This window comes from Trichosporon asahii (assembly GCF_000293215.1).
Source record: "Trichosporon asahii var. asahii CBS 2479 unplaced genomic scaffold scaffold00056, whole genome shotgun sequence".
NCBI lineage: Eukaryota > Fungi > Basidiomycota > Tremellomycetes > Trichosporonales > Trichosporonaceae > Trichosporon > Trichosporon asahii.
Window position 1 is genome coordinate 531,007 of NW_014040868.1, and position 20,982 is coordinate 551,988.

Here is a 20,982-nt window from a genome sequence, read left to right on the forward strand (position 1 = left end):
ATGAGGCGACACAGCGGCCAAGACTCTTCTATCACCAGTGGTATCAGACGGCCACCAACAGCATGAGTAATTTAAGCCAGTCTCCGGCGAAGACCAGGGAAGTATTAGCTAAGTGGTCTGCATCGGCCCGCATCTATCATACATGGAGCCGACAGCCTCGGCGCTTGCGGGTGAACGGCGCCATGGAGGGGTAGCCATCGCACACCCAGTCGAAAATGTCAATGCTGCAACTGTTGCCTTCGCTCTGCGACGATCGACGTTTGGTGCGGACCTGAAGGGATCGTCGATACTTGGGCCTGACAATCGCGATGCACTATGGAGTGAGGACAACCACGACCACACATCCTTCCGGCGTCGGAGTGGCTGCCATGTGTTGGTATTGTGATAGGTCACGCTATGCCGCTGAGCATGACGTTCTTTGACATGGTTTAGCGGCCCTGCGCTTAAGCTCGCTTGCCCACCAGAGATCTCACTGGCATAGATGCCGCAGGCGTGCTGGCAGGCTGTCAGTCTCGAAGATAGCGGGCAGCGGTCCGCAAAGGTCGGTCTTGGCGGTGACTACCATTAGTCCCTTGGTAAGCGAGGTGTCAACCCATAAGGCGCACCTTGGCCTCCTGTTTTTCGCTTTAGATAACAGACCGACCGCGGCGGTGGAAATGAGCCGAGTACCGTCCGGAGTGAGCATGATACATCAGCGGAGTGATAAGCGACGATCCCACCAGCGGAGCCGAATAGCACCCGGTGAGCATGGCAATGTCGTTGAGCGCCTTACCGAAGGTGAGGCGGAACGGGGTATGGATGCCTCCAACACCGAGCTTGGTGACATTCGACGCGTTCTGGTCCGGGTCGCGGCCCGGTCCGGGTCCAGAAGCCATGTCGCTTCGAAGCTTGCCGCGCTGCAACGACTCCCGCCTACAATGGCTTTACAGTGCGCGTTATGCTCGACCCATCTTGGACCGGCTGGGAGCTGGCTGACATGCATAGCCATTCGCCGGCTCCCCTCTCAGCTAAAGAGTGACTGCCCGCAGGAGAAGGCAACTGTGACCTTCAAGGCACAGGCAGTGCTTGAGCATCTGATTCGCAGACGAGGCGCCGGCTTACACAACTGAAGTGCCCGCCAGTAGTGGGTCGAGGAGCTAAATGGTGCCTTAATCAGCTCTCACCAAGCTCACTCAGATGGCAGAAGAGATGGCCGGTGCGGACAGTCGACGAGAGCCTGTGCGGCGGTCCTCGGCGCGAGCCGCGGCAGGGCCGTGCATGCGGCTCTGTACTCGTTGAGGCTGCGATGCATATGTTCAAATGTCGGCAAGGGTTCGGCATGGAGGAGCCCTTGCCCACCGCAGAAGTTTCGGGTCGACGCCGCGAGCCGTTATGCATCAGCCACCGGAGAGTGTGGCGCGATCACTGAATGTCTCGCACTGAGGCTGACAAGAGACGAAGACGGCAGGGTGGCGCGCCGCATGAACCCCGTACACAGACAGCGCTGATCCATTCCACCCGCCTCTGATCAACGTGGTATCCGATGAGCGCCCCGTCGTTCCTTTTCTAGGCTTTTAAACACATCCTTCACGGGCCGCCTGTCAATGATTGTACAGAGGTGTCCAAACCAACGGTAGACTCCGAATGGCTCATTGAAAGTCCGACTTGAATGGAGAGGTAACTCAGGAAGAGAAAGACAGAAGGAACGGATCTCGCACTGTAGTAATTGATCTACCGCCCTGCCATAGATTTCAAGGCATAGCAGAAATCCCGGAGATGGGGGCCAATGATCATTGCTCAACATGTGCACATCCGCATGCGCAGGCATGTGGTGGGAAGCCAGGGATGAACCACATCGTCAGCGTACCCTATGGCCTTGCTTCTGCCCTTTATGCGTCTTAATGCAGTCACAGCTGTCGGAAACGGGCCTCGTTATGGAGCAGACCGGCTGCGACGAGCGACAAGAGCCAAAGTTCGGCATCATCCCAACTTACCCCTGAGGAACAGGCTTATTACTTCCTCCCTGTCGCGTGCGCGTACGCGTGTACCCTCGGGCAAGCGAAATCCGATCACAGAAGCCCGGCAGCTGTTCTCGGAGGGTCATGACAAATGTAATCCATTATCTCGTAGGTTAGAAACACATGTCAGCATGTCAGAGCCATAGCGAACGCCGAGGTGGCATTTAGATTGACTCTATTTGGGTGCACGCGCGCGCGCGTGTTGGGCCCACGGGTGATGGAGTATATCCACAGTGTCGGTGCAGGAGGAATGTCTGAGAAGAGTAAGATAGGGCTTAGGGAAGGTCCGGAGGAGCTCAAGTCGCCACATACCGCGGAAAAGTTGACAGGGTTCGTCGACACGGGCTGCTCCAGGCACTTTAGGTAGCAGGCCCGAGGACATGCAACAGGGAGCGGTTCAGAATCCCTGGGCGTTTGGCTTACCTGAACGTGGTACACCGCCGAGGCTGACGTTGACAACCCCTGTGGAAGTAAGCAGCCATTTGCTGGTCAAATCGCAGAATAACCAACCCCACGGCCGCCGCCGTATGTGCTGTATGCCTAGGCAGGATTGAACCCGGAAATCGCCATTTTTTGGAGCTCATGGCTCGTTCGTATTCCATGGAGACCCAAAATCACATGCCGTTCGAACTTATACGTCCTTCCCCCACTCAAACCATAGTAGCAGCATGCATGTCTGTCAGCCGCGGGAAAAAGCTTCATAGCCCTGCGGTGCAAGTTCAGAGCTCTTGCTAAACCTATGTCGCTACTCTCGCCCTACTTCGTGCTGCCAGAGCACTATATGAGCGTCTGCATGCCGTCTTTAACACTTATTGTCCTACAAGGTTTGTGAAACCCGTGAGGATGTCGCAGCGAATGTAGGCCTTCGAATCGTATTGGGAGCTGGTGTCTCTATGCAGAGGCGGAGGGTCTAACAAGGTCATCGGGTCTTCAGGACGAGCAGGTTTGGCTCTATTTTACAAATGCTCTGGAAGTCAGCCTGACACAGGTCACTGTAGGGAAACCCTTGGCCGAAGTCCTAAGTGGATGGCCTTGGTCCTCAAGCCTTCCTCAGACTATGCGGGAACTGTAGTATGATAGTCGGCGGCCAACCCGGTGCGGACAGGTTGGCGCGCCTGGTAAGCCTGGGCCAGAACCGTGAGCCTGGTTGGCCGAGCAGTCTACCCATGCACCCAAGCAGACTCGTGCCGTGCCGTTGTGCTGCTGCGTGCTGCGTACCTACCGGCGAGCTGGTAATTATCACCAGATTTCCAAAGGATCACAGGATGTGTGCCTGCGACCTACTCCTAGGTCTTCCCCTCAGCAGCTCCAATTGAGGCAGAATCGCCTGGTGCAATCCCGCCGCGCCTGGCCCCTCCCATCCACTTTCGCCACCAGCCCTCCTTCCCTTCTTAGCCCCTAGCTCCTCCACTTCATGCATGCACTGCTCATCTTGCTCCTACTCAGGCCAACAGACTTACCCACTTTGCCTGCCCTCTCCTCTCAACCGACCTTCGTACTCTGGCACTAGTTCCAGTTCAGTGGCGACGAAATAAAGAACTTTGTTCGCACTAGACAGTCGACTTCCGACAGAGTCCATCGCCCGCCGGTCTGTTGCAGTTCTGCGTCTGGCCACCTTTCGACTCGTTCATAGCACCGACATTCGATCGTATCGACTCTCCGAGTTTCGCATTGCTCCTCCCACCATCTCCATCCCTGCCTATCGTCTCTTTTGTTCGCCAACCCCTTCTACCATCCGACCACATCCACAGCGAACCCTCCATCGCCCCCCTCTCCCCTATCTCTGTTCTCCGCTACCCTCGGCTGTTCGACTATAGCAACGGTTCTTTCAAGTGGCAATTGCGCGTCTCGTTCACGCCTCTAATATAACGAACTCCAGCCACAATCAAGACTCCGACCCGATTGATCCTAGCCCGAGTGCAGTGAAGATCAAAGTCCACCTGGTCCAGCCATCCTTTGCATTGTTGAGTAGCGTAGCCGGTGGTTGTGCATTTGAGACACGCTCCGGTCAGGATCACTATGTCTCGGCCGTCTGGTGACATCGATCCGCCCGACGTCGAAGCCGAGGGATCGCGCGAAAGACTCCGTGAGGTGTCGGCCAGGTCGACCTCTTCTGGAGCTGGGCGTTCGCCGCCAGGTGCCAACACGTATGTGTTCCCCATCCGCTCCGTCTACCAGCGGGAGCAAGCGCTCCAGGCGCGAGAGGATGCTAAACACCTGAGGACAAGTCCCGGGAGCCCCTCTCTCGCCCTTGGCCTCAGCGACGCCATTTTCCATGCTCCTCCCTCGCCTCGCCCATCCGGATTGCAACGTGCGTCCTCCGACAATATCCACGACACGATTCACGAAATGCTTGAGCATCGCGGTGATCTGGCTTCCAACAGAACTATGACAAGCATGTCATTCATCCCCAAGTCGAGTTCCAGTCGTGGTTCACTTCCCTCCCCTACTTTCAGCGGCTCTTCGAGTCTCCCGAACGTTTCAGCGGAATCGCCACCAGCCTTCCCGGAGTTCAATCGTCCTTCTTTCTCCGCCCGGCCTACAGCCGTCCGAGTGCCTACGGTAACTTCGTCCAGCAGTGGTGGCACCAGTGGCGCACAAGCATTGTCTTCTGGTGAACAGGGTTCGAAGGATTCAAACGAACTCGGTGTGCCAATTTCGCCTATCACGTCGGTGTCCCAGGATCCGCTCTCCATGCCCTCTGTCTCACCACCCCGCAAAGCTTCGGCCACTACCATGTCGTCCTCCGATCTTCCTGTGACTCCTGCAACGGGTAGCATAGGAAACCCTGCTGAGCCGCCACCTCAGCCACAAACCAACGACGAGCCTGGTTCAGGAATTTTGGAAGCGGCAGACACAGACGGCTCAAAGTCACCCGTCACACGTCTTGAGCCGAACGAGGAAGGTCTTCCTTCCCTTGTCAACGACTTCATGGACATCATTCGACTTGACGGTGCAGTGCAAGTACCCAGCCCCAGTAGTAACGACAACTCTGGGAGATCGGGTCGCAGCACATTGCATCAGCCAAATGTACCGCCTTCCGCTGTCTCTCGGATAGCCAGTACCATGATCCCCAATTCGACAAACCTGGGCCCTAGTATCATTCGCCACGACCAGTCGGTGTCCGGTTCCACGCCATCGAGGAGTACCCGCAATAGGGCAGCTCAGGCGCAAGCGATGAGGGAACAGAAGGAACATTCCGTGCTCGACTTCATCAATGAGCAAGCCCGTACGGTCCAGATCTCCGATCCCAACGAGGCGTCACCTTCCACCTCGCCAGTATCCGACAGTGAGATGCCTCAGTCGGAAACATGCTCGTCTTCTCAGGAGGATTTCCACATTTATGCACCCAAGGCTGAACGCTGGAACGAGGGCCAGGGGAAGGCGGAATCCATCAACACCTCCCCGAGCAGCGATCAGCGCAGGTCTGACAACTCGACAACCGTGGGCTCTCGCACCAACACCGGTACCAACACGGGTACCACCGGCACTGGCACCGGGACGGGAACTGGAAGTGGCTCTAGGCTCGACAGCGCTCTGGCTACCAGCTCAGACCTTGATTCGCCGGAGCCCGTTGTCACCTTCCGCTTCCAGCACGTGCAGCGTGACGACGGCCATCATGTCATTACGGGACGTGAGGGTGCTATCGTCCGCTGCGAAGACGAGCCAATTACTACACCCGGTGCCATCCAGAGCTTTGGAGTGCTTATGGTGCTAGAGTGGGACTACGAGTCTGGAAATCTCATGGTTCGACAGGTCTCGGAGGTAAGTTTACAAGTGTGAGTTTGCGTGGCTGACGTAAGAACTCAACCGAAATCCTGGGTCTCAGCCCGAAGTATCTCTTCAGTCTTGATTGCTTCACAGAGGCCTTACCGCCCCGCCAGGCCGATATTCTTCAGGATACTATCGAAGGCCTCGGGGAAGCCATCGAATCGGACAGTGAGGCGAAGCATGCCAACGAGGGTCCGCAGATCTTCCGCTTGTCGGGATATTCCGAGACTGATGCTCCGGACGATCCGACCGTTCTGGGTGACAGTGCTAGTGCTACTGGTTCTCGAAGCACCCAGAGCTCTACTTGGCGCACAGAGTGGACTTGTTGGGTTGCTGCACACCGACCCAGGCAGCCCCAGTGGAACCGCCGTGATGAGAACGGAAACCCCGTACCGCCCCCTGACCTCATCATTCTGGAGTTTGAACTGGAAACCGACGTCTTCAACCCTCTGACCAGACCCGCAAAGGGTGAAGGAATGACTTCCGACTTCCCCACACCCAATTCGCGGCTGGCCCAGCTTTCTTCCACCAACTCTTCCAGCAGCATCCGACCCACGACGGCCCCAACTACCTCGCCCAGCAGTGACGAGCATTTCGGCCGCGTACGCAGAGGAAGCTCTGGTATCGAAACTGAAAGCACCGTACCAACTACTGTGCAATCCGACAGCGTCTCTAGCATCTTCTCTCCCATGGATGATGATTGCCAGGACGTTCCTATGGGAATCGACGGCAAAGACGAAGACGTCCCTCTGGAGCGTATTTTAGCGTCGACAACGAACCACGCGAAGCCTTTGCGCTGTATCGGTGTACAACGCCAGCTCCGCGACCTCTGGCATACTAACAGCGAGAGTGGCTCGTCTGTCCAAAGTGCAGCGAGAGGTACCAGACGGGGACGTGGCGGACGCCGCACCCGTCGGCGCACTGGCGCTAGCAGCGTCACGGACGCCCTCGATGTGTTCTCCGTTCTCAACCAAGTCAACGACCAGCTTGGAAGTGCTCAAGATTTGGAACACTTCCTGAATATCGTTGTTGGAGTCGTGAAAGATCTCTGTCGCTTCCACCGAGTTCTCTTCTACAAGTTTGACGAGGACTACAATGGAGAGGTCGTGAGCGAGCTCGTCGATTGGGGAAGGACGACCGATCTTTGGAAGGGTCTCCGATTCCCCGCCAGTGACATTCCTCCCCAGGCTCGCGAGCTTTACAAGATCAACAAGGTCCGATTCCTCTACGATCGCACTCAAAAGACGTCCCGCCTCGTTCTGAAAGACAAGTCGGACCTCGAGTATCCCCTCGACATGACTTTCTGCTACCTGCGCGCCATGTCTCCCATCCATCTGAAATGTACGTTCGCGCAACGAGGACATCGTGTTCCTGCCTGCTGACTTCAGACCTCGCCAACATGGAAGTGCGATCTTCGATGTCCATCTCCATCATGGCCTTCGGAAAGCTTTGGGGTCTCATTGCTTGCCACTCATATGGCCACCATGGCAGCCGCGTTTCGTTCCCTTTGCGACAGATTTTCAGCCTCATGTCTGACCAGATCTCGCGCAACATCGAACGTCTCACGTACGCGCATCGACTCAACATGCGTTCCATGATCCACGGGGCGGCCAACGCCCCCGGCCCTGCTGGTGCGAAGTCGAAGAAGAGTAAGCGCCGCGGCAACCAGAGTTCAGATGGCCCAGAGTCATCCGCTAGTTCTTCGAGCGGTTCATACTTGGTATCGAACGCCGACGCACTCCTGACGGTTTTCGATGCCGATGCTGGTCTTCTGGTCATCAACGATGGTTGTAAACTTCTAGGCCAGAGTGAGCAGGGTCACGCCATGCTGGCCATTGCCGAGTATCTTCGCATAGCCAAGTTCACGGAGATCAAGTCGTCGTTCAATATTCAGAAGGACTTCCCTGACTTGGTTCTGCCTCGAGGCACGGACACTATCGCGGGCATGCTGTACATTCCGTTAACAACGGAGGCCGGCCAGGACTTCATCGTATTCTTCCGCAAAGGTGAAGTGTACACCATCAAGTGGGCTGGTAAGCCCTACCGTGACCCGTCGCAGGTGACGGCCGCCGTCCTGGAACCTCGCGCGAGCTTCAAGCTCTGGACGGAGAACGTCACTGGTCGCTCTCGAGTTTGGACGGACGATCAACTGGATGCCGCTGGAGTACTTTCCATTGTCTACGGAAAGTTCATCCAAGTGTGGCGCGAGCGTCAGAATACCATGGTGTCCAACCAGCTTACAGCTATTCTGCTGTCCAACACTAGTCACGCAGTGAGAACGCCTCTGAGTCAAATTATCAACACGCTGGAGCTCGCCATGGCGGGCAACATCGATTCCGACACCCGCCGCATGTTGGAGAACAGTCACCAGGCCTCTCGTGCCTTGCTCTTCCACGTCCACGATTTGCTCGACCTCACCCGTATCGAAACTGGAAACGAGACAGCATTCAGTGACCCCTTCGACTTGAAGCAGACTATCACCGACACCGTGCGTCTCTACGAGACCGAGTCAAAGCGTCGTGGTATCGACTTTACCGTCAACGTCGACGACGCCTTGCCGCGAATGGTCATCGGAGACTCGCGCAAGATCCGGACGCTTATCTCCAACTTGGCGGCCAATGCCGTCAAGTACACGAAGGACGGCTACATCGACATCAGCTGTCGTATCGAGCCTGGCACGGAGCCTATGCCTTCGCATGCCCCTGGTGAGCCTGGTGTAGTCTCTGTGGAGATCATCATCAGCGACACCGGATGCGGCATTCCTCCGGGCAAGCTGGAGTCGATGTTCATCACGATGGAAGGTGCTGAGGACCGCAAGGAGGGCGGTGTCGGACTGGGTCTCGCCGTTGTTGCTCGCATTGTTGAGCAGCTTGCTGGTCAGCTTCGCGCAGAGTCCGAAGTCAACAAGGGCACCAAGTTCTACTTCACTTGTAACATGGGCATCTTGGAAGACGGCCAAGTCGTCCGACCTACGGCGCTTGGTGACCACAACTACATTCCGGGCTCGTCCAAGCGTCTGATCGGCGGAACACCAAGTATTGGGTCGTCATTGGCCTCCAGCCGCCACAGCAAGTCGTCTTCAAAGTCTAAGCGTTCCTCCAAATCCGGCAAGTCGAGCAAGTCTGGCAAGTCGAGCTCGAGCAAGTCTGGCTCAAGCACGTCAGGTAGCAAGTCCGGTGACTCCGCCTCTAAGGTGTCGACTTTGGACTCTGGTGAACGCTCCAAGTCTACGGTGTCTCAAGATTCATCTGGAGTCGCCTCTGCGTCCTTCCCAACGGCCGACCTGTTGAAGCGCCGAGGCATTACGCCGTCCGCGAGCCCAAACCCGACGACGACCAGCAAGACGAAGTCGAAGACGGGCATTTCCTCAGCTGCTTCTCCGGATAGTGATCTCCAGGAGAGGGGGTCATTGAAAGAAGGAGAGGTCAAAGAGGTCGCAGCGCCCACATCCGAGAAGGCCGCCAGCATAGCGCCCTCGACAATCACGGAACGTCCGATTCTGCGACAGCGCAAGAGCCCGAAGGGTCTGCCTATCCTGAGAGTGCTTGTTGTCGAGGACGACATTGTCAACAGTCAGATCCTCCAAAAGCGCTTGCGCATGGAGCACCACAATGTCATCGCTGTCACCAACGGCCAGGAGGCTGTTGATGCCCTTTCGAGGGATTGGGACATCGACGTTGTGCTCATGGACATCCAAATGCCGATCATGGATGGTTTCCAGGCTGCCGATGAGATTCGCAGGCTTGAGTCGCGCATCAACACGCTGGAGGGTATCGACCCCGTTCGAGTAGACGGACGTATCCCCATCTTCGCTGTGTCTGCTTCGCTTTACGAACACGACCGCGGTAGCCTGTCGAAGAACTTCGACGGTTGGATCCTGAAGCCTCTCGACTTCGCTCGCGTCCGCTCGATCCTATCCGGACTGGAAGACGACACCAAGCGCGATGCTGAGGTGTACAAGGCTGGCCACTGGGAAGCCGGTGGCTATTTCAATGGTGCGAATCCTCCAGCTGCGTCGGGTACCTCTTCGACGCAGCTATAATCTGTTTCAATCATATTTCCTCATTATCTCCTGGTCGTGTTACAATCCTGTCGGGCCCTTTGCCGATTCGCCATACCGCAACCGCATCTGCTGTGACTCTTTGGGTTCGTATTCCATGTGTTCATTTCTAACATCAGTTGCCGAAGAGAAGTTCCGCGATCCCATGATCGCTCCTGTGCCGGTGCGACCGGCTCAACTTGCTGCTACTGTAGCGTGAGCGACGCAGTCTTGTCTCAGAATTTTGTCCGCGCTCAAGTCTCCGCGAAAGTTCGTTAAATTTTCTAATCAATGAACGACAATGTAGGGTTAAGAGGTGTAGTAGGAAGGGGAAAGGATAATCTCAACGTGTATCATTAGACGCCAAAAGACACGCTCGAGCAGTGGGCGGCTCTCGAGTTAGTCACCAAGTAACGAAGAATCAGGACCGGCGGCGTCGATGTACAATAAGCATGAGTGAAGAAGTGCATTCGTGGTCGTGATCACGTCAAAACAATCTGAATCACATTGTTTCATCCTTCTGTAGTGGGCCATGCAGTTCGTACGGGTTTGGGTCGCACAATCAAGCAAGAACCACATTCACCTCTTGCTCACCTGATCCACCACCGGCGACCGTGGGAATGTGGAGGGTCTTCCACTTCGAGTCCGATGTGAAGTTCGGAGAAGCCATGGTCCGGACTTCTGTTGACAACACCAGTGTACATGGCACTCCGCCTTGCTCTTCTGCACGTCTCGAAGGCCCTGCCAACATCACGCTCCACCTTTCTTCCTGCGACTAGAACCGTCCCCTCTCTGTCGCCTCTAACGCGTGTGTCCCGAATCCGTCCCTACCCTTTTTCTACCATGTCTTCCTCGACCGTTGTCGAGTCGCCCATGATCGGTATCATCGGAATGGGCGACGTGAGTTGCGACTCGTCTGATGGTTACTGACATCCGCAGATGGGCCGTATGTATGCTCGACGCCTCTCTGAAGCAGGTCACAACGTCGTCGTGTGCGACAAGCCAGAGTCGTTCGAGTCGCTGTCGGCCGAGTACGCCGACTCCCCGATCAAGGTCCTCCGGGACGGGCATGCGGTGTCGCGTGTCTCCGACTTGATTATTTACAGTGTTGAAGCTGCGGCTATCGGCGCCGTCGTGCGGGAATACGGCCCAAGCACAAAAGTCGGTGCGACTGTCGCTGGCCAGACCAGTGTCAAGGCTCCCGAGAAGGCCGCATTCGAGCGTTACCTACCGGAGGACGCCGACATCGTCAGCGTGCACTCGCTCCATGGACCTGGTGTCACGACTGAGGGCCAGCCATTCGTGATCATTCACCACCGCGGTCCCGAGGAGAAGGTTCGCATGATCGAGGATGTGTTCAAGAGCTTCAAGTCCAGATACGTCTACATGAGCTACGAGGAGCACGACGAGGTCACCGCCAACACACAGGCGTGCACGCATGCCGCTTTCCTGAGGTGAGTACTTCTCTCTTTATGCAGGCTTGGAGGTTGGAAGTTTCGACATGCTTAGAGGTGGCTTCATGACAGGATAGACCATCAGGACTTCTGACAACGGACAACGGCGGAAACAATAAGGTTTAGACCACCTTAAACGATGGACGGACCGTCACGTCGAGGCTGCTCGCACATGACCGATATGCCTCGACATTCACACGTTACGCGCGAGCTACACTTAGTCTCAGTGCAGGTCTCGGAGATATAACGGAACGGTGCACCCACGGGGTGTGAATCCAAAGGATTGAGGCTGGACGTCATCACCGGAATGATGTCAAGGCATGACCTTACTTAAAGGAGACTGCGTAGGAGTTCGTGCATCGTCTCTCTTTGTCATCGTCACAGAAGGACGGTCGTCTACACCACGACCAGCACCATACACTGGTTGGCTTTACAACTCCCGCCCGACCTGATTCGTATCACATCGGCACCTGGATGACCCATGACATGACAAAACCCACATAGCCAACTCGTGCGTGATCAGCACGATAAGAGGCTTTGAGGACAGCGGAGAGGGCCGGCGAAACTATCAACGGGCGACCCAACCATTGCATGACGATCCGATTATCTCCCTTCCATTCTGAACTCGTCGCGACACAGAAGACACGAACGCCGCGGCAAGCCAGGCCTTACAGTCTGGAGCGGGAACGTTACTGAATCAACTACCAGGGCGCCAATGCTCATGGTCCACTGTTGCTCCCTGCTCCCTGTTACGTCCCAGTACTATCGCAGGGGAGCCCCACACCCTTCCGGGGTGGCAACTTGCCTCCATAGCCACGAACCTCCGAGCCTGCAAATCGATACCACAGAATCTTGCGAATCTTAGCTGACATCAGTATGGGAGAAGCTTGGCATTGCGAGGGCCAGTACCCGTGGGAGCGGGCGCGCTGGGTGTCCGGTATCGAGGTTGTGAAGGTCAACATTGCGTTGCGAATCTACTCCGCCAAGTGGCACGTCTATGCCGGTCTTGCGCTTCTCAACCCGGCTGCTCAGCGCCAAATCCAGCAGTTCGCTCGTTCGTGCACGGAGCTGTTCAAGCTCATGACGGGCGGTCATCAGAAAGAGCTCAGCGAGCGTGTGTGGGCCGCCCGCGAAAAGGTCTTCGGCTGGAAGCGGGATGAGGACGGGCACGATGAAGAGCGCCGACCAATTTTGCTTTCAGACGAGATTCTTAACCAGTTCAGTCTCGGAACAAAGGACCCCAATGCTCCTGAGGAGCCTAACTCTCATCTCAGTCTGCTCGCCATGGTGGACTGCTGGGCGAAGCTCGACATCAACCCGCTCGAGCATCTCGAGGTTGCCGGTACGCCCGTTTTCATGCTCTGGATCGGTAAGTGATCAGCAGAGGATGACTGGTGCAGCTCTGTTTTCCATGGCACGTGATATTGACTTCAGGTGTCGCTGAGTACCTGTTCCGCTCTCGAGACCGCATCGAGAAGGCGATCAATGCTGGATTGAATGACAAGGTCTTCCGTGCGGATGACCTGGAGTTCACCGTCGCGGCCCGCCAATGGGGCGAGTGTGTTTCCTTCGGCAACTTTGACCTCTACGAGCGTCGATTTATGGACACAGCCAGTGAGTACAACTTCGCTTCTGCCAGTTCGTTGTCTGCGTTACAACTGTTCCCCGAAGCGACCCGTTGCTTGCCTCGTCAGTGCCACTTGACTCGCTGTTCGGCGTGCGGCAAATTTCTTCGAGCTTATCCGTGCTCTCCAATGGTTTTGCCACTCGGTCCCCGCGTGCTGCGCGACAACGGCGTAGCACGTGTGTGGGCCGTGGGCATCGTCGGCGCGCGGTCGTGACCACCGCCACCGTGTGCCACTCGAGAGCGGTCTCGCGCAGTATGCCCGCCTGTTGTGTCGCGCGTGATCCGTGTTGGGAGCTTGCAGCGACACCTCCACCAGCTATGCGTGACCTCTCTTCCTGCCATACCTACCGGCTAAAGGGCATCTCCCGCGACGGTTATCCACAGAACCCACTCGAGGACATCGTGCGGACCAGAGATCGCGCGGAAGGAGGTGCCACACGCGGTGCTCATCGCGCGGGGGCGGCAACTTATGACCGCCTCGACAGGCGCGCTAGGAACTGAACATGACGCCTCGGCCTCCATTGGGCTTTCCTGGGAGTTGAGCGGTGCATCTACAGGACGGACTGCCACGCGCAACGAAAAGTCGAGAGCAGAGGTGTTGTATGCTGAGGTGAAACCCCTGCGGATGTGTTAGGACTTCCTCTTCCTGCGGCTGAGGCACTTTGGTCCTCTTTTTCGACGTGGTGTTTGTCTGGGTTGTCGTCTGGCGTACAGGCGGGTTGCCTTCGAACAGCGGATACGGGCGTGCGCCGTCGTGAACGACTAAGCCCAATCCAGTACACTGTTACCTGGCTATCCAGGCCATGGGGGTTGCCAGCGCTGGCCCAAAACACACTAGCCGCCCAATGAGACGGTTGTGGAGGGCGTCGTACGTCGTTTCACGACCTCTACGCCCACACCGATAGGAAATCAGGCGTCGTGCGAAGCTGTCGTGAGCCTCGGCCCCACTGCTTCCCGCATACGTTATCCGCTAGCGTGTCTGCAGCCCGGCGCATGGTAGTGGTATGATGTGCGAACACTGTCTCACCAAACTCCTCGCCGTCGGTGGGGCGCAGGCGGATCGGCATCAGATGTGATAGGACTGTCAATCACGGATCGAGGCGTAGTCACTGTGTGTCCTTCTCTGATAGTTGCACCCGCGCCAGGAGGGGTGTCAGTGGCAGCAACGCTCGATGTGGCAACACCCGGTGGCTCGTTGAATAGCTCAACCCGGTAGTGATGAGCAACCCTTCTCTTCGGCAGCTAGCAGACCGAGCCGGTCACCGAGAGACAGGCAGGGGCTAACGACGCAGATTTCTTCGCACCCCGCTTCGAGGAGGCAGGCAAGGTCGGTGGCCGCATGATCAAAGCTATTCAAGAGGCGCAGAAAGCGCATGGCCAGTAAATTACCCCGCATTCCACCAGATGTATCACGGCTGATAATGTCCAAGTGTCCCTCGAGTAGAGGGTGAGACTGTTGCATGCGACCATGACCGAGGAACACCATGGCCCGTGTCACTTACCAGCATTCTGCAACAGTATCGAGAGATCATCCCGATGTCTTATCGCGAATGCGCGCAGTAAGACTCGTCAACGTCCACAAGGCCGATGAAGTCAATCCGTCGGCTGCTGAGCCATCTCACGTAACACCACGCCTTCTCACTTCGTACGACTGTGTGTGTCTGGCGCTCAACCTACGCTGAGCCTCTCCTGCATTCCTACGTTCCTTCGTCCTGTGCCTCACATCGCCAAGGGGCTGCACCTGGACTGTCGGCGACATTCTGCATGCAATCAGCGTAAGATGCGCGAAGGGGGAAGGAGGACGGAAGAAAATGCGAGGTGAGAAAGACCAGGGCTGGCCCGCCCGTCCCTGCGAATGCGGCCCTTCGCTGCCCTTGTCACGCTGCTGAAATTATTGTGCAAGCGTATCCCCATCGCGTTCCCATTGCCCCTCTGCCCCTCCAGCCCTCGCCGTGCTCGCCAGATCCTTGACCCTCATCGCCGGAGCCCGGACTGCGTAGGTGGGCTGCAGAAGTCGGGTACTCCCCCTACTCGTGCGTCTATGTTCGTCGAGGACTTTCGCGCCGCCTGCCTCCGCGCCGCCTGTTGCGCCGCTGACAAAGCTGCCGGGCCGGCTCCTGCTTATGGCAGCGATTGGCTGAGCCGAGTACTGCCGGCGTCGAAGGCTTGGGGACACTGGCTTGGAGTGAGATTTAGAGGTTCTTGGAGAGGGAGGGGTAGAGATCTGCTAACCGTGAGCAGGCAAAGCGGTACGCAACGACCGCACGCCAAGGTTTATTGAGTGGCCAGACCGAATAGCATAGCAGAAGGGCGTTGGCAGGGTTCAGACTGCTGCAGTAGTGGACACGCCTCGACGAATGTTGCTTGTTACTTGCCCGGTTGTTCACCGCCGTGTCTGCAGTTTTGCCCTACTCCCTCTTGCAAATGAGAGACAGTCGTTGCCATGTTTCGCAACGTTTCACGGTGGATTGTTTCGCTGCAAGTCATGTTGCGATTGTGCATGGCAGCTCGGCACTAACAGAATCACACCGCGGGCGGGCCGACTGTGAGAAGTTTCACTCGATGGGTTACAAAAGTCACAGCCGGTGACTACAGGTGACAGACCTTCGTTGTCGCCAGTGACAACCCGGCTCCGAACTGCTCGAAAGTTCCACTCATCGACATTGTCGAGGGGTTAAAGAGATGCACAGCGGGCAACGACGCAAGCCGTGTTCCATGACGCTAGCTACAGTCACAGAGTGTGAGACTGTCGGATCCGCTCGGCACACGGCCGGTAATGCGGGGAGCCCGCGCAGCCCGTGAGGCCAAATGGATATAGGCATAAAGCCAGATTCTCTGTTGTTGTGGGGCGCGCGCGACCTGAGTTCATGATCCAGTACATGTAGCGGGCAGCGGTCGAAGAAGAGTTCGTCCTTGAAAGTCTCGGCTCGGGGCTCGAAGGTGACACACGGTGCGCGTAACGTGCCACAAATACTAGCCGCAACTGCGCTGGGCACTGAGTCCAGTTTCATGCTGAAGCGCACACTGCGCTGTGTATGTTCAGTGAACCGTTCGTTCATCAGAAATCAGGCTAAACACCCCGACTCTTGAGCCAGAACTTTCCCGGAATCGTTGCATGCGTTTACATCCGCGTCGTCTCACGTCTCAAGTCTACAAAGTTGAGCATTCAAATGCGTGCAGCAAACCTTGCATCCTCGAGTCAAGTCGTTTCAGAGCTGAAAACGGGCAGAGGGGAGATGGTCCAGTTGTGCAGCATGTCTTGCTGGTCATGGGTGGACCTGACAGATGCCGTAAGTGGTGCACGGACTTCTCGTTTGTTTGGGGGAATTTCATGTCTGCAAAACTCTAAAACTGTCAAAAGGAAAAGGGTCTTCGTCTCACCTTGTGGCCTCGGTTTTCAGGATCGTTCCTCAGACCAAGGCTGACGAGGACGACACAGGACCAGGGATGGCTCGAAGGGTGTGCCTGGGGCCTGCTTCAGCCGTAGGGACGATGACAATGAAAGGAAGACAGGAGGCGTACGTCGGTGAGACCTGAGAGACTTGACAGATGTTGCATGCGGCCAACGGACAAAGAACAGACGCACGCAGGTGAGCACGATTGCAGCACGAACAAACAAGAACATCTGTGCGTAAGGGCATGATCTGGACCAGGGGTGAGTATCGAGTGACACAGGGAGCGAGAGTGACTGGATATTATAAGGTTTACAGTTCTCAAGGGTCCTCTGCGCCTCTGCCTAGGCTGGCGTCTGGATGAGCCTTGGGATCTATCAGTGCGGCTCATCGAGTGGAGGCCAGGGACTTTTGGCCCATTCAGATTCTAGTGCTCAGACCATAAACCGCTGAACTCGCCGAGCTCTCGGTGGAGTCAGGCTGTGGGACCTGCTTCACAGGCGGGACCCGTGAGGCACGGCTGCCTCTTCGAGGCTGAAACCACTGAGACAGGCCGACACGATGCGAGCGCCGATTGCGGCAAACGGGAGCGGCTCTGCATGTGCTACCAGATCTCGTCAGCCCTCAGGATGATTCGGTGTTGATAGAGTGGCTTGCTGACACTGTCTTGCATGAAGTAGACGACGTCGTGATTCCCTCGCTTGCACCGCTTACACGGGTTGAAAAGGCTAAATGGCGCATGGGCGGCGCCTCAGGAGCGCCTCGAGCAGGTGGAATGCACAGAAGCGTCGTGGTCCGGGAGGCGCAGAACTGGTGACACCGACCGGGCGCCATGTCGGCGTGCAGGGCGGCGGCAGTCGGAGGTGTCACTCAAACCTGAACGCCGCCCATTCAAACCTCGTCACCGGCCGGCACCGTACCGCATCTACGGAGATTGGGGACGGTGGTAGCCCATGAGCGGCGCAAACTTTAAAGCTGCTGCTGAGATGAACGAAGTGTGCAGACGACCTGGAAATGAATTCAATTCTGTTCTCCCATTCAGTGCCCAGTAGTGAACTCAATCAGACGATCTTACCCCAACCGCAAGGACGTAAGCGCCCTGGTTTACGGGCGTCTCGGCGAGCTAGACGGCAGCACGACATGCAGGACATCGGCAGAGCGGCAACGTTGCCGCGCTGCCGCTCAGGGTGAGATGTGCACGGCCCCCCATTGAATTGCAGGGAGCAAACCCACCAGCCTGCCCAAGAAACACACTAATCCTCCTAGCGCCTGAAGAGTGAGCGCGTGGGCGAATGTCAGATGCTTGCAGAGCTTTCCTGCGCACGGTCATACCGCGTTGTCCATAAAGGACGCTAGTGCACCCCATCCGGGTGAGAGGAGGCTGGAACCTGCGGTGGCCCGGCGCTAGTCGTACTAGTGATGTCTATGATGTGCAGAACTCGGTGCTGCAGCAGACCTGGATCAGCTTCGGCACAAGAGTATACATTTGCCATAGAGGTTGCCGAATGAGGCATTAATGTGGTAGCTTTCGAGCTCGTCCTGACGAGGACTGGCGGACCTGACGATATGTGGTGAAACCTGATGAAACCTGATCTTACGCCTCGGGTGAAATGCTCCCCAATTCGCGCCAGCCGCCAGCCGCTGCAGCCGCCGGGCTCTGCTGTTTGTTGACGGTTTGCTGAGATCCCGGCATGGCGGCATGGGCCAGTCGGCGAGCGCTGCGCAGCACACGGGCCCCGAGATCCACAGGCTTGCAAGCCGCGAGGCCGCCATCCGTACCCTCATCTCCTCACCTGGTCCTGGCGCGGAGCGGGCCTGCGGAGCCTGACCGTATCCGCCCCCCCATCTTCCCACCTGATGCGCTCATGTTGCATGCACATGCTACATGCACAGTGGCTGAGTCATGTTTCGCGGCCTTGCTTCCCCATGCTCGGAATGCCGGCCTGCCGTCTTGTCCGGCGCGTGCTTGCCTTAGTTCTTACGCGATGTGACGGCGCAGCCGCCCGGTGGCTTCGCTTCGCGGCTCACGCACGACGGCACGCCGGCGCGGTGTGCCTTCGCTCCGCAGTTCCGGTCGTCCTACCGGCCGAACGGAAGCGTCGCGACCCCGCGTCGTCTCGAGGTCTTCCTGGCCGAGGTCAACCGACCTCTGCACAACACCCTCAAACGTAACCCGCCTCCCGGAGCTGCTACATCCTGCCCGCCTGCCGGGCGGCCTGCCTCTCCGTGCCGTCAACGATAGTCCGTTGCTTCCATCAAGTGAAAAGCCAAAAGAGGCAGTGGGGAGTAACCACGGAGCATGTACAATTGAAACGTGAATCTCATCACTCATGATAATATCGTTATGCAAGTCCAGCGAGAAATGTGAGGTGACAAAATAGTACTTATGTAAATGATGGTCCGCACTCACGCCCTTGATCCTCGGGGGTTGAGTCCAGGCTCAAACGCCCAGGGAGAGCGCGAATTACGGCATGTTAAATGACACCAGGTCGTCGCGAAATGGAATAAGAAATAGTTGACGGTGAGCGGTTTTCAGCCTGGCAAACACCCGGGCTGGACGGCCGCCCATGCGTGTATCGAGAAATCGGAAGGTCATGTGTCGTACTCGTCACTTGTGTCGGGAATGGGCGACGGTAGACCAGGTGGGGGCGTCATGTCGATCAAAAAACGAAACGAAAAATATATAGCGAACTTGATGTCGTCCATACGCCAGGGCTTATATTTGCTGGCGTTCAGGCGATAATGAACCATAAGGTGGACAAGATATAGAGGAGGAGGGATCAGTGTCAATGTTTAGATGCTGAGTGCCACGGATGTCGAGGCGATTGTTGTCCGGATTATATGGATGCCTTATTGATGTAGGGCTGCTTTTGCCGATGGGGGTAAAGGTACAGGGAGGAGACTGCAACCAAAGTAAAGTCCGTGTCTTGTCTGTCGGTTTTGCGACGTTGGGGAACCGCGTCTTCCTCAACGTCGATTTTAAGCAATACCAGCTTGCCACCCATCCTGCGACACAGGGTAGGGTTGAGGGAGCTGGGGAGGGTGGTTGTCCCAAGATTGACCCGCCTGGTTGCCAGGGATGCCAGTCCAACCTTCAGGAGGAACACCGGCCCCCGGGCCACCGCTGTCCATCGAAGTGGACGAGGAGGTAGGATACTCGCCGCTACCACTGAGAACGTCGGGACGGCTCATCAGGCGCACAGGCGGAGCGGGGGGAGCGTGCCAGGAGGTGTAGCTTCCCGGAGCAGATCCTCCATATTGGGGCGAGACCATCGGAGAGGCACCGGACGCCTGCGTAGGAGGCTGCTGGGGAGGCGCAGTGGAGGAGTAGTATGTGAAACCACCCGGGGCGGTCGCGGGAGGCTGGTAGTTGTAGTCACCGCCCTGGGGGTAGAAGCCATCGCTGGAAGATGGCGGCTGGGACAGCCGTCGGCTGTGGCCGGAATCACCAGACATACCATGGCCACCACGCATGCCACCGTAGGGATCGTAGCGTCTTGAACCAGTCGAAGGACGCATGGGGCCCGAGGTAGGACGGCCAGACATGTGCACACTCTGGTCGTAGTAACCTCCCGCGGACCCTGGCGGCATGGGGTAACCGGATGGAATGCCCGGGGAAGAAGTGGAGGAAAGGTTTGGAACAGTCACAGAGCGGAGGCGTGGCTGGTGGTGTGGGTCGAAACCAGCTCCAGCGGAAGGGCCGTAAGGGTCGCCATACATCTCTGCACCGTACGGGCCGGGTAGACCACCGCGTCCAGGAGACACAGCGCGGTCGTCCGGCTCGCCGTGGTAACGAGGAATACCGTCATGACCCATCTCAATGGACGGGGTCGTTCGGAAGTTGCCGACAGCGAGGTACTCGGGGCTGATTTCGAGAGCGGTGAACTCCGGGATGGTCGAAGGACGGCGAAGACGGCCGGCGGTTGCGTCCTCGAGCGTGTAGTACGAAACGACGTGTTGGTGGAAGCCGTTGATGGTCAAGGTCATGGTCTTAATTGTCAGCATTCTGCATGCACTGGAGACGTACCTTCTTGACGAGACCTCCGGGTTGAAAGAGGTATGAGTTGGTCAGGCTCCCCACAAGCTTTCGCTCCAGGTGACGGTCGATGATGACTCCGTTCTCTAGGCGACATCCACCAGCTTCGGCAGCCGAGCGGGGACGCATCTGACCGTGAGCCAACGGCCTCGCTGCGGCCTCCATAGCCATGCGTGAGGACTCGGCGTAGTTGCCCATCGAAGCCGGATCAGTGGGGGAAGTGTTCGTGCCGGGGGAAGAGTGCGACGTTGTCGGGCGCCCGTGAGAGGAGTCAGGGCGGCCGCTGCCGTACTCTTGTTTGGGAGTAGTCTCCTCACCCTCCTTGCCATCTGAAGGCTTGATAGTTTCACGATAGACCTGTGGTTCACGTCAGCCTAGTGCAGGAGCAGTGGTTCATGGACTTACGAGGAAATTGCCCAAAATACGCGACGGACTCCAGGAGTGCCCATCAGTCCAGCGTTTGATACCGCTCTCCTGCTCGTCGTAGACGAACACCGAGCCCGACTGAACCATGTTGCGCTCCGTGTCATTCAAGCGACGGGTCACACGGGGAATCATACCACGGCGAGCGGCCTCAAAGACGAGAAGCGCATCGTAGGTGGTAGCGATGAAGCCATGGAAAGGTGGGGAGATGTCCTCCACCTTGTCGTCGGCCATCATGGGCAT

The 20,982-nt window shown here is 57.2% G+C and overlaps 3 protein-coding genes across 3 annotated transcripts; 2 read left to right on the top strand and 1 right to left on the bottom strand.

Annotated features, from left to right (window-relative positions):
- Window positions 1-4,016: 4,016 nt before the first annotated feature.
- On the top strand, window positions 4,017-9,810 carry A1Q1_03503 (CnHHK2; the record flags this gene model as incomplete). Its single annotated transcript, XM_014323301.1, has 3 exons — window positions 4,017-5,776; window positions 5,827-7,109; window positions 7,157-9,810. The coding sequence occupies 3 exons, from the start codon at window positions 4,017-4,019 to the stop codon at window positions 9,808-9,810; spliced, it is 5,697 nt and encodes a 1,898-aa protein (XP_014178776.1).
- A 2,327-nt stretch (window positions 9,811-12,137) lies between these two features.
- On the top strand, window positions 12,138-13,389 carry A1Q1_03504 (prephenate dehydrogenase; the record flags this gene model as incomplete). The annotated part of the gene is made up of 3 exons (XM_014323302.1): window positions 12,138-12,630; window positions 12,696-12,875; window positions 13,190-13,389. 3 exons carry the CDS (start codon window positions 12,138-12,140, stop codon window positions 13,387-13,389), a joined length of 873 nt encoding a protein of 290 aa, XP_014178777.1.
- A 5,870-nt stretch (window positions 13,390-19,259) lies between these two features.
- Window positions 19,260-20,982, bottom strand: A1Q1_03505 (uncharacterized protein; the record flags this gene model as incomplete). Its single annotated transcript, XM_014323303.1, has 3 exons — window positions 19,260-20,270; window positions 20,317-20,673; window positions 20,722-20,982. The coding sequence occupies 3 exons, from the start codon at window positions 20,980-20,982 to the stop codon at window positions 19,260-19,262; spliced, it is 1,629 nt and encodes a 542-aa protein (XP_014178778.1).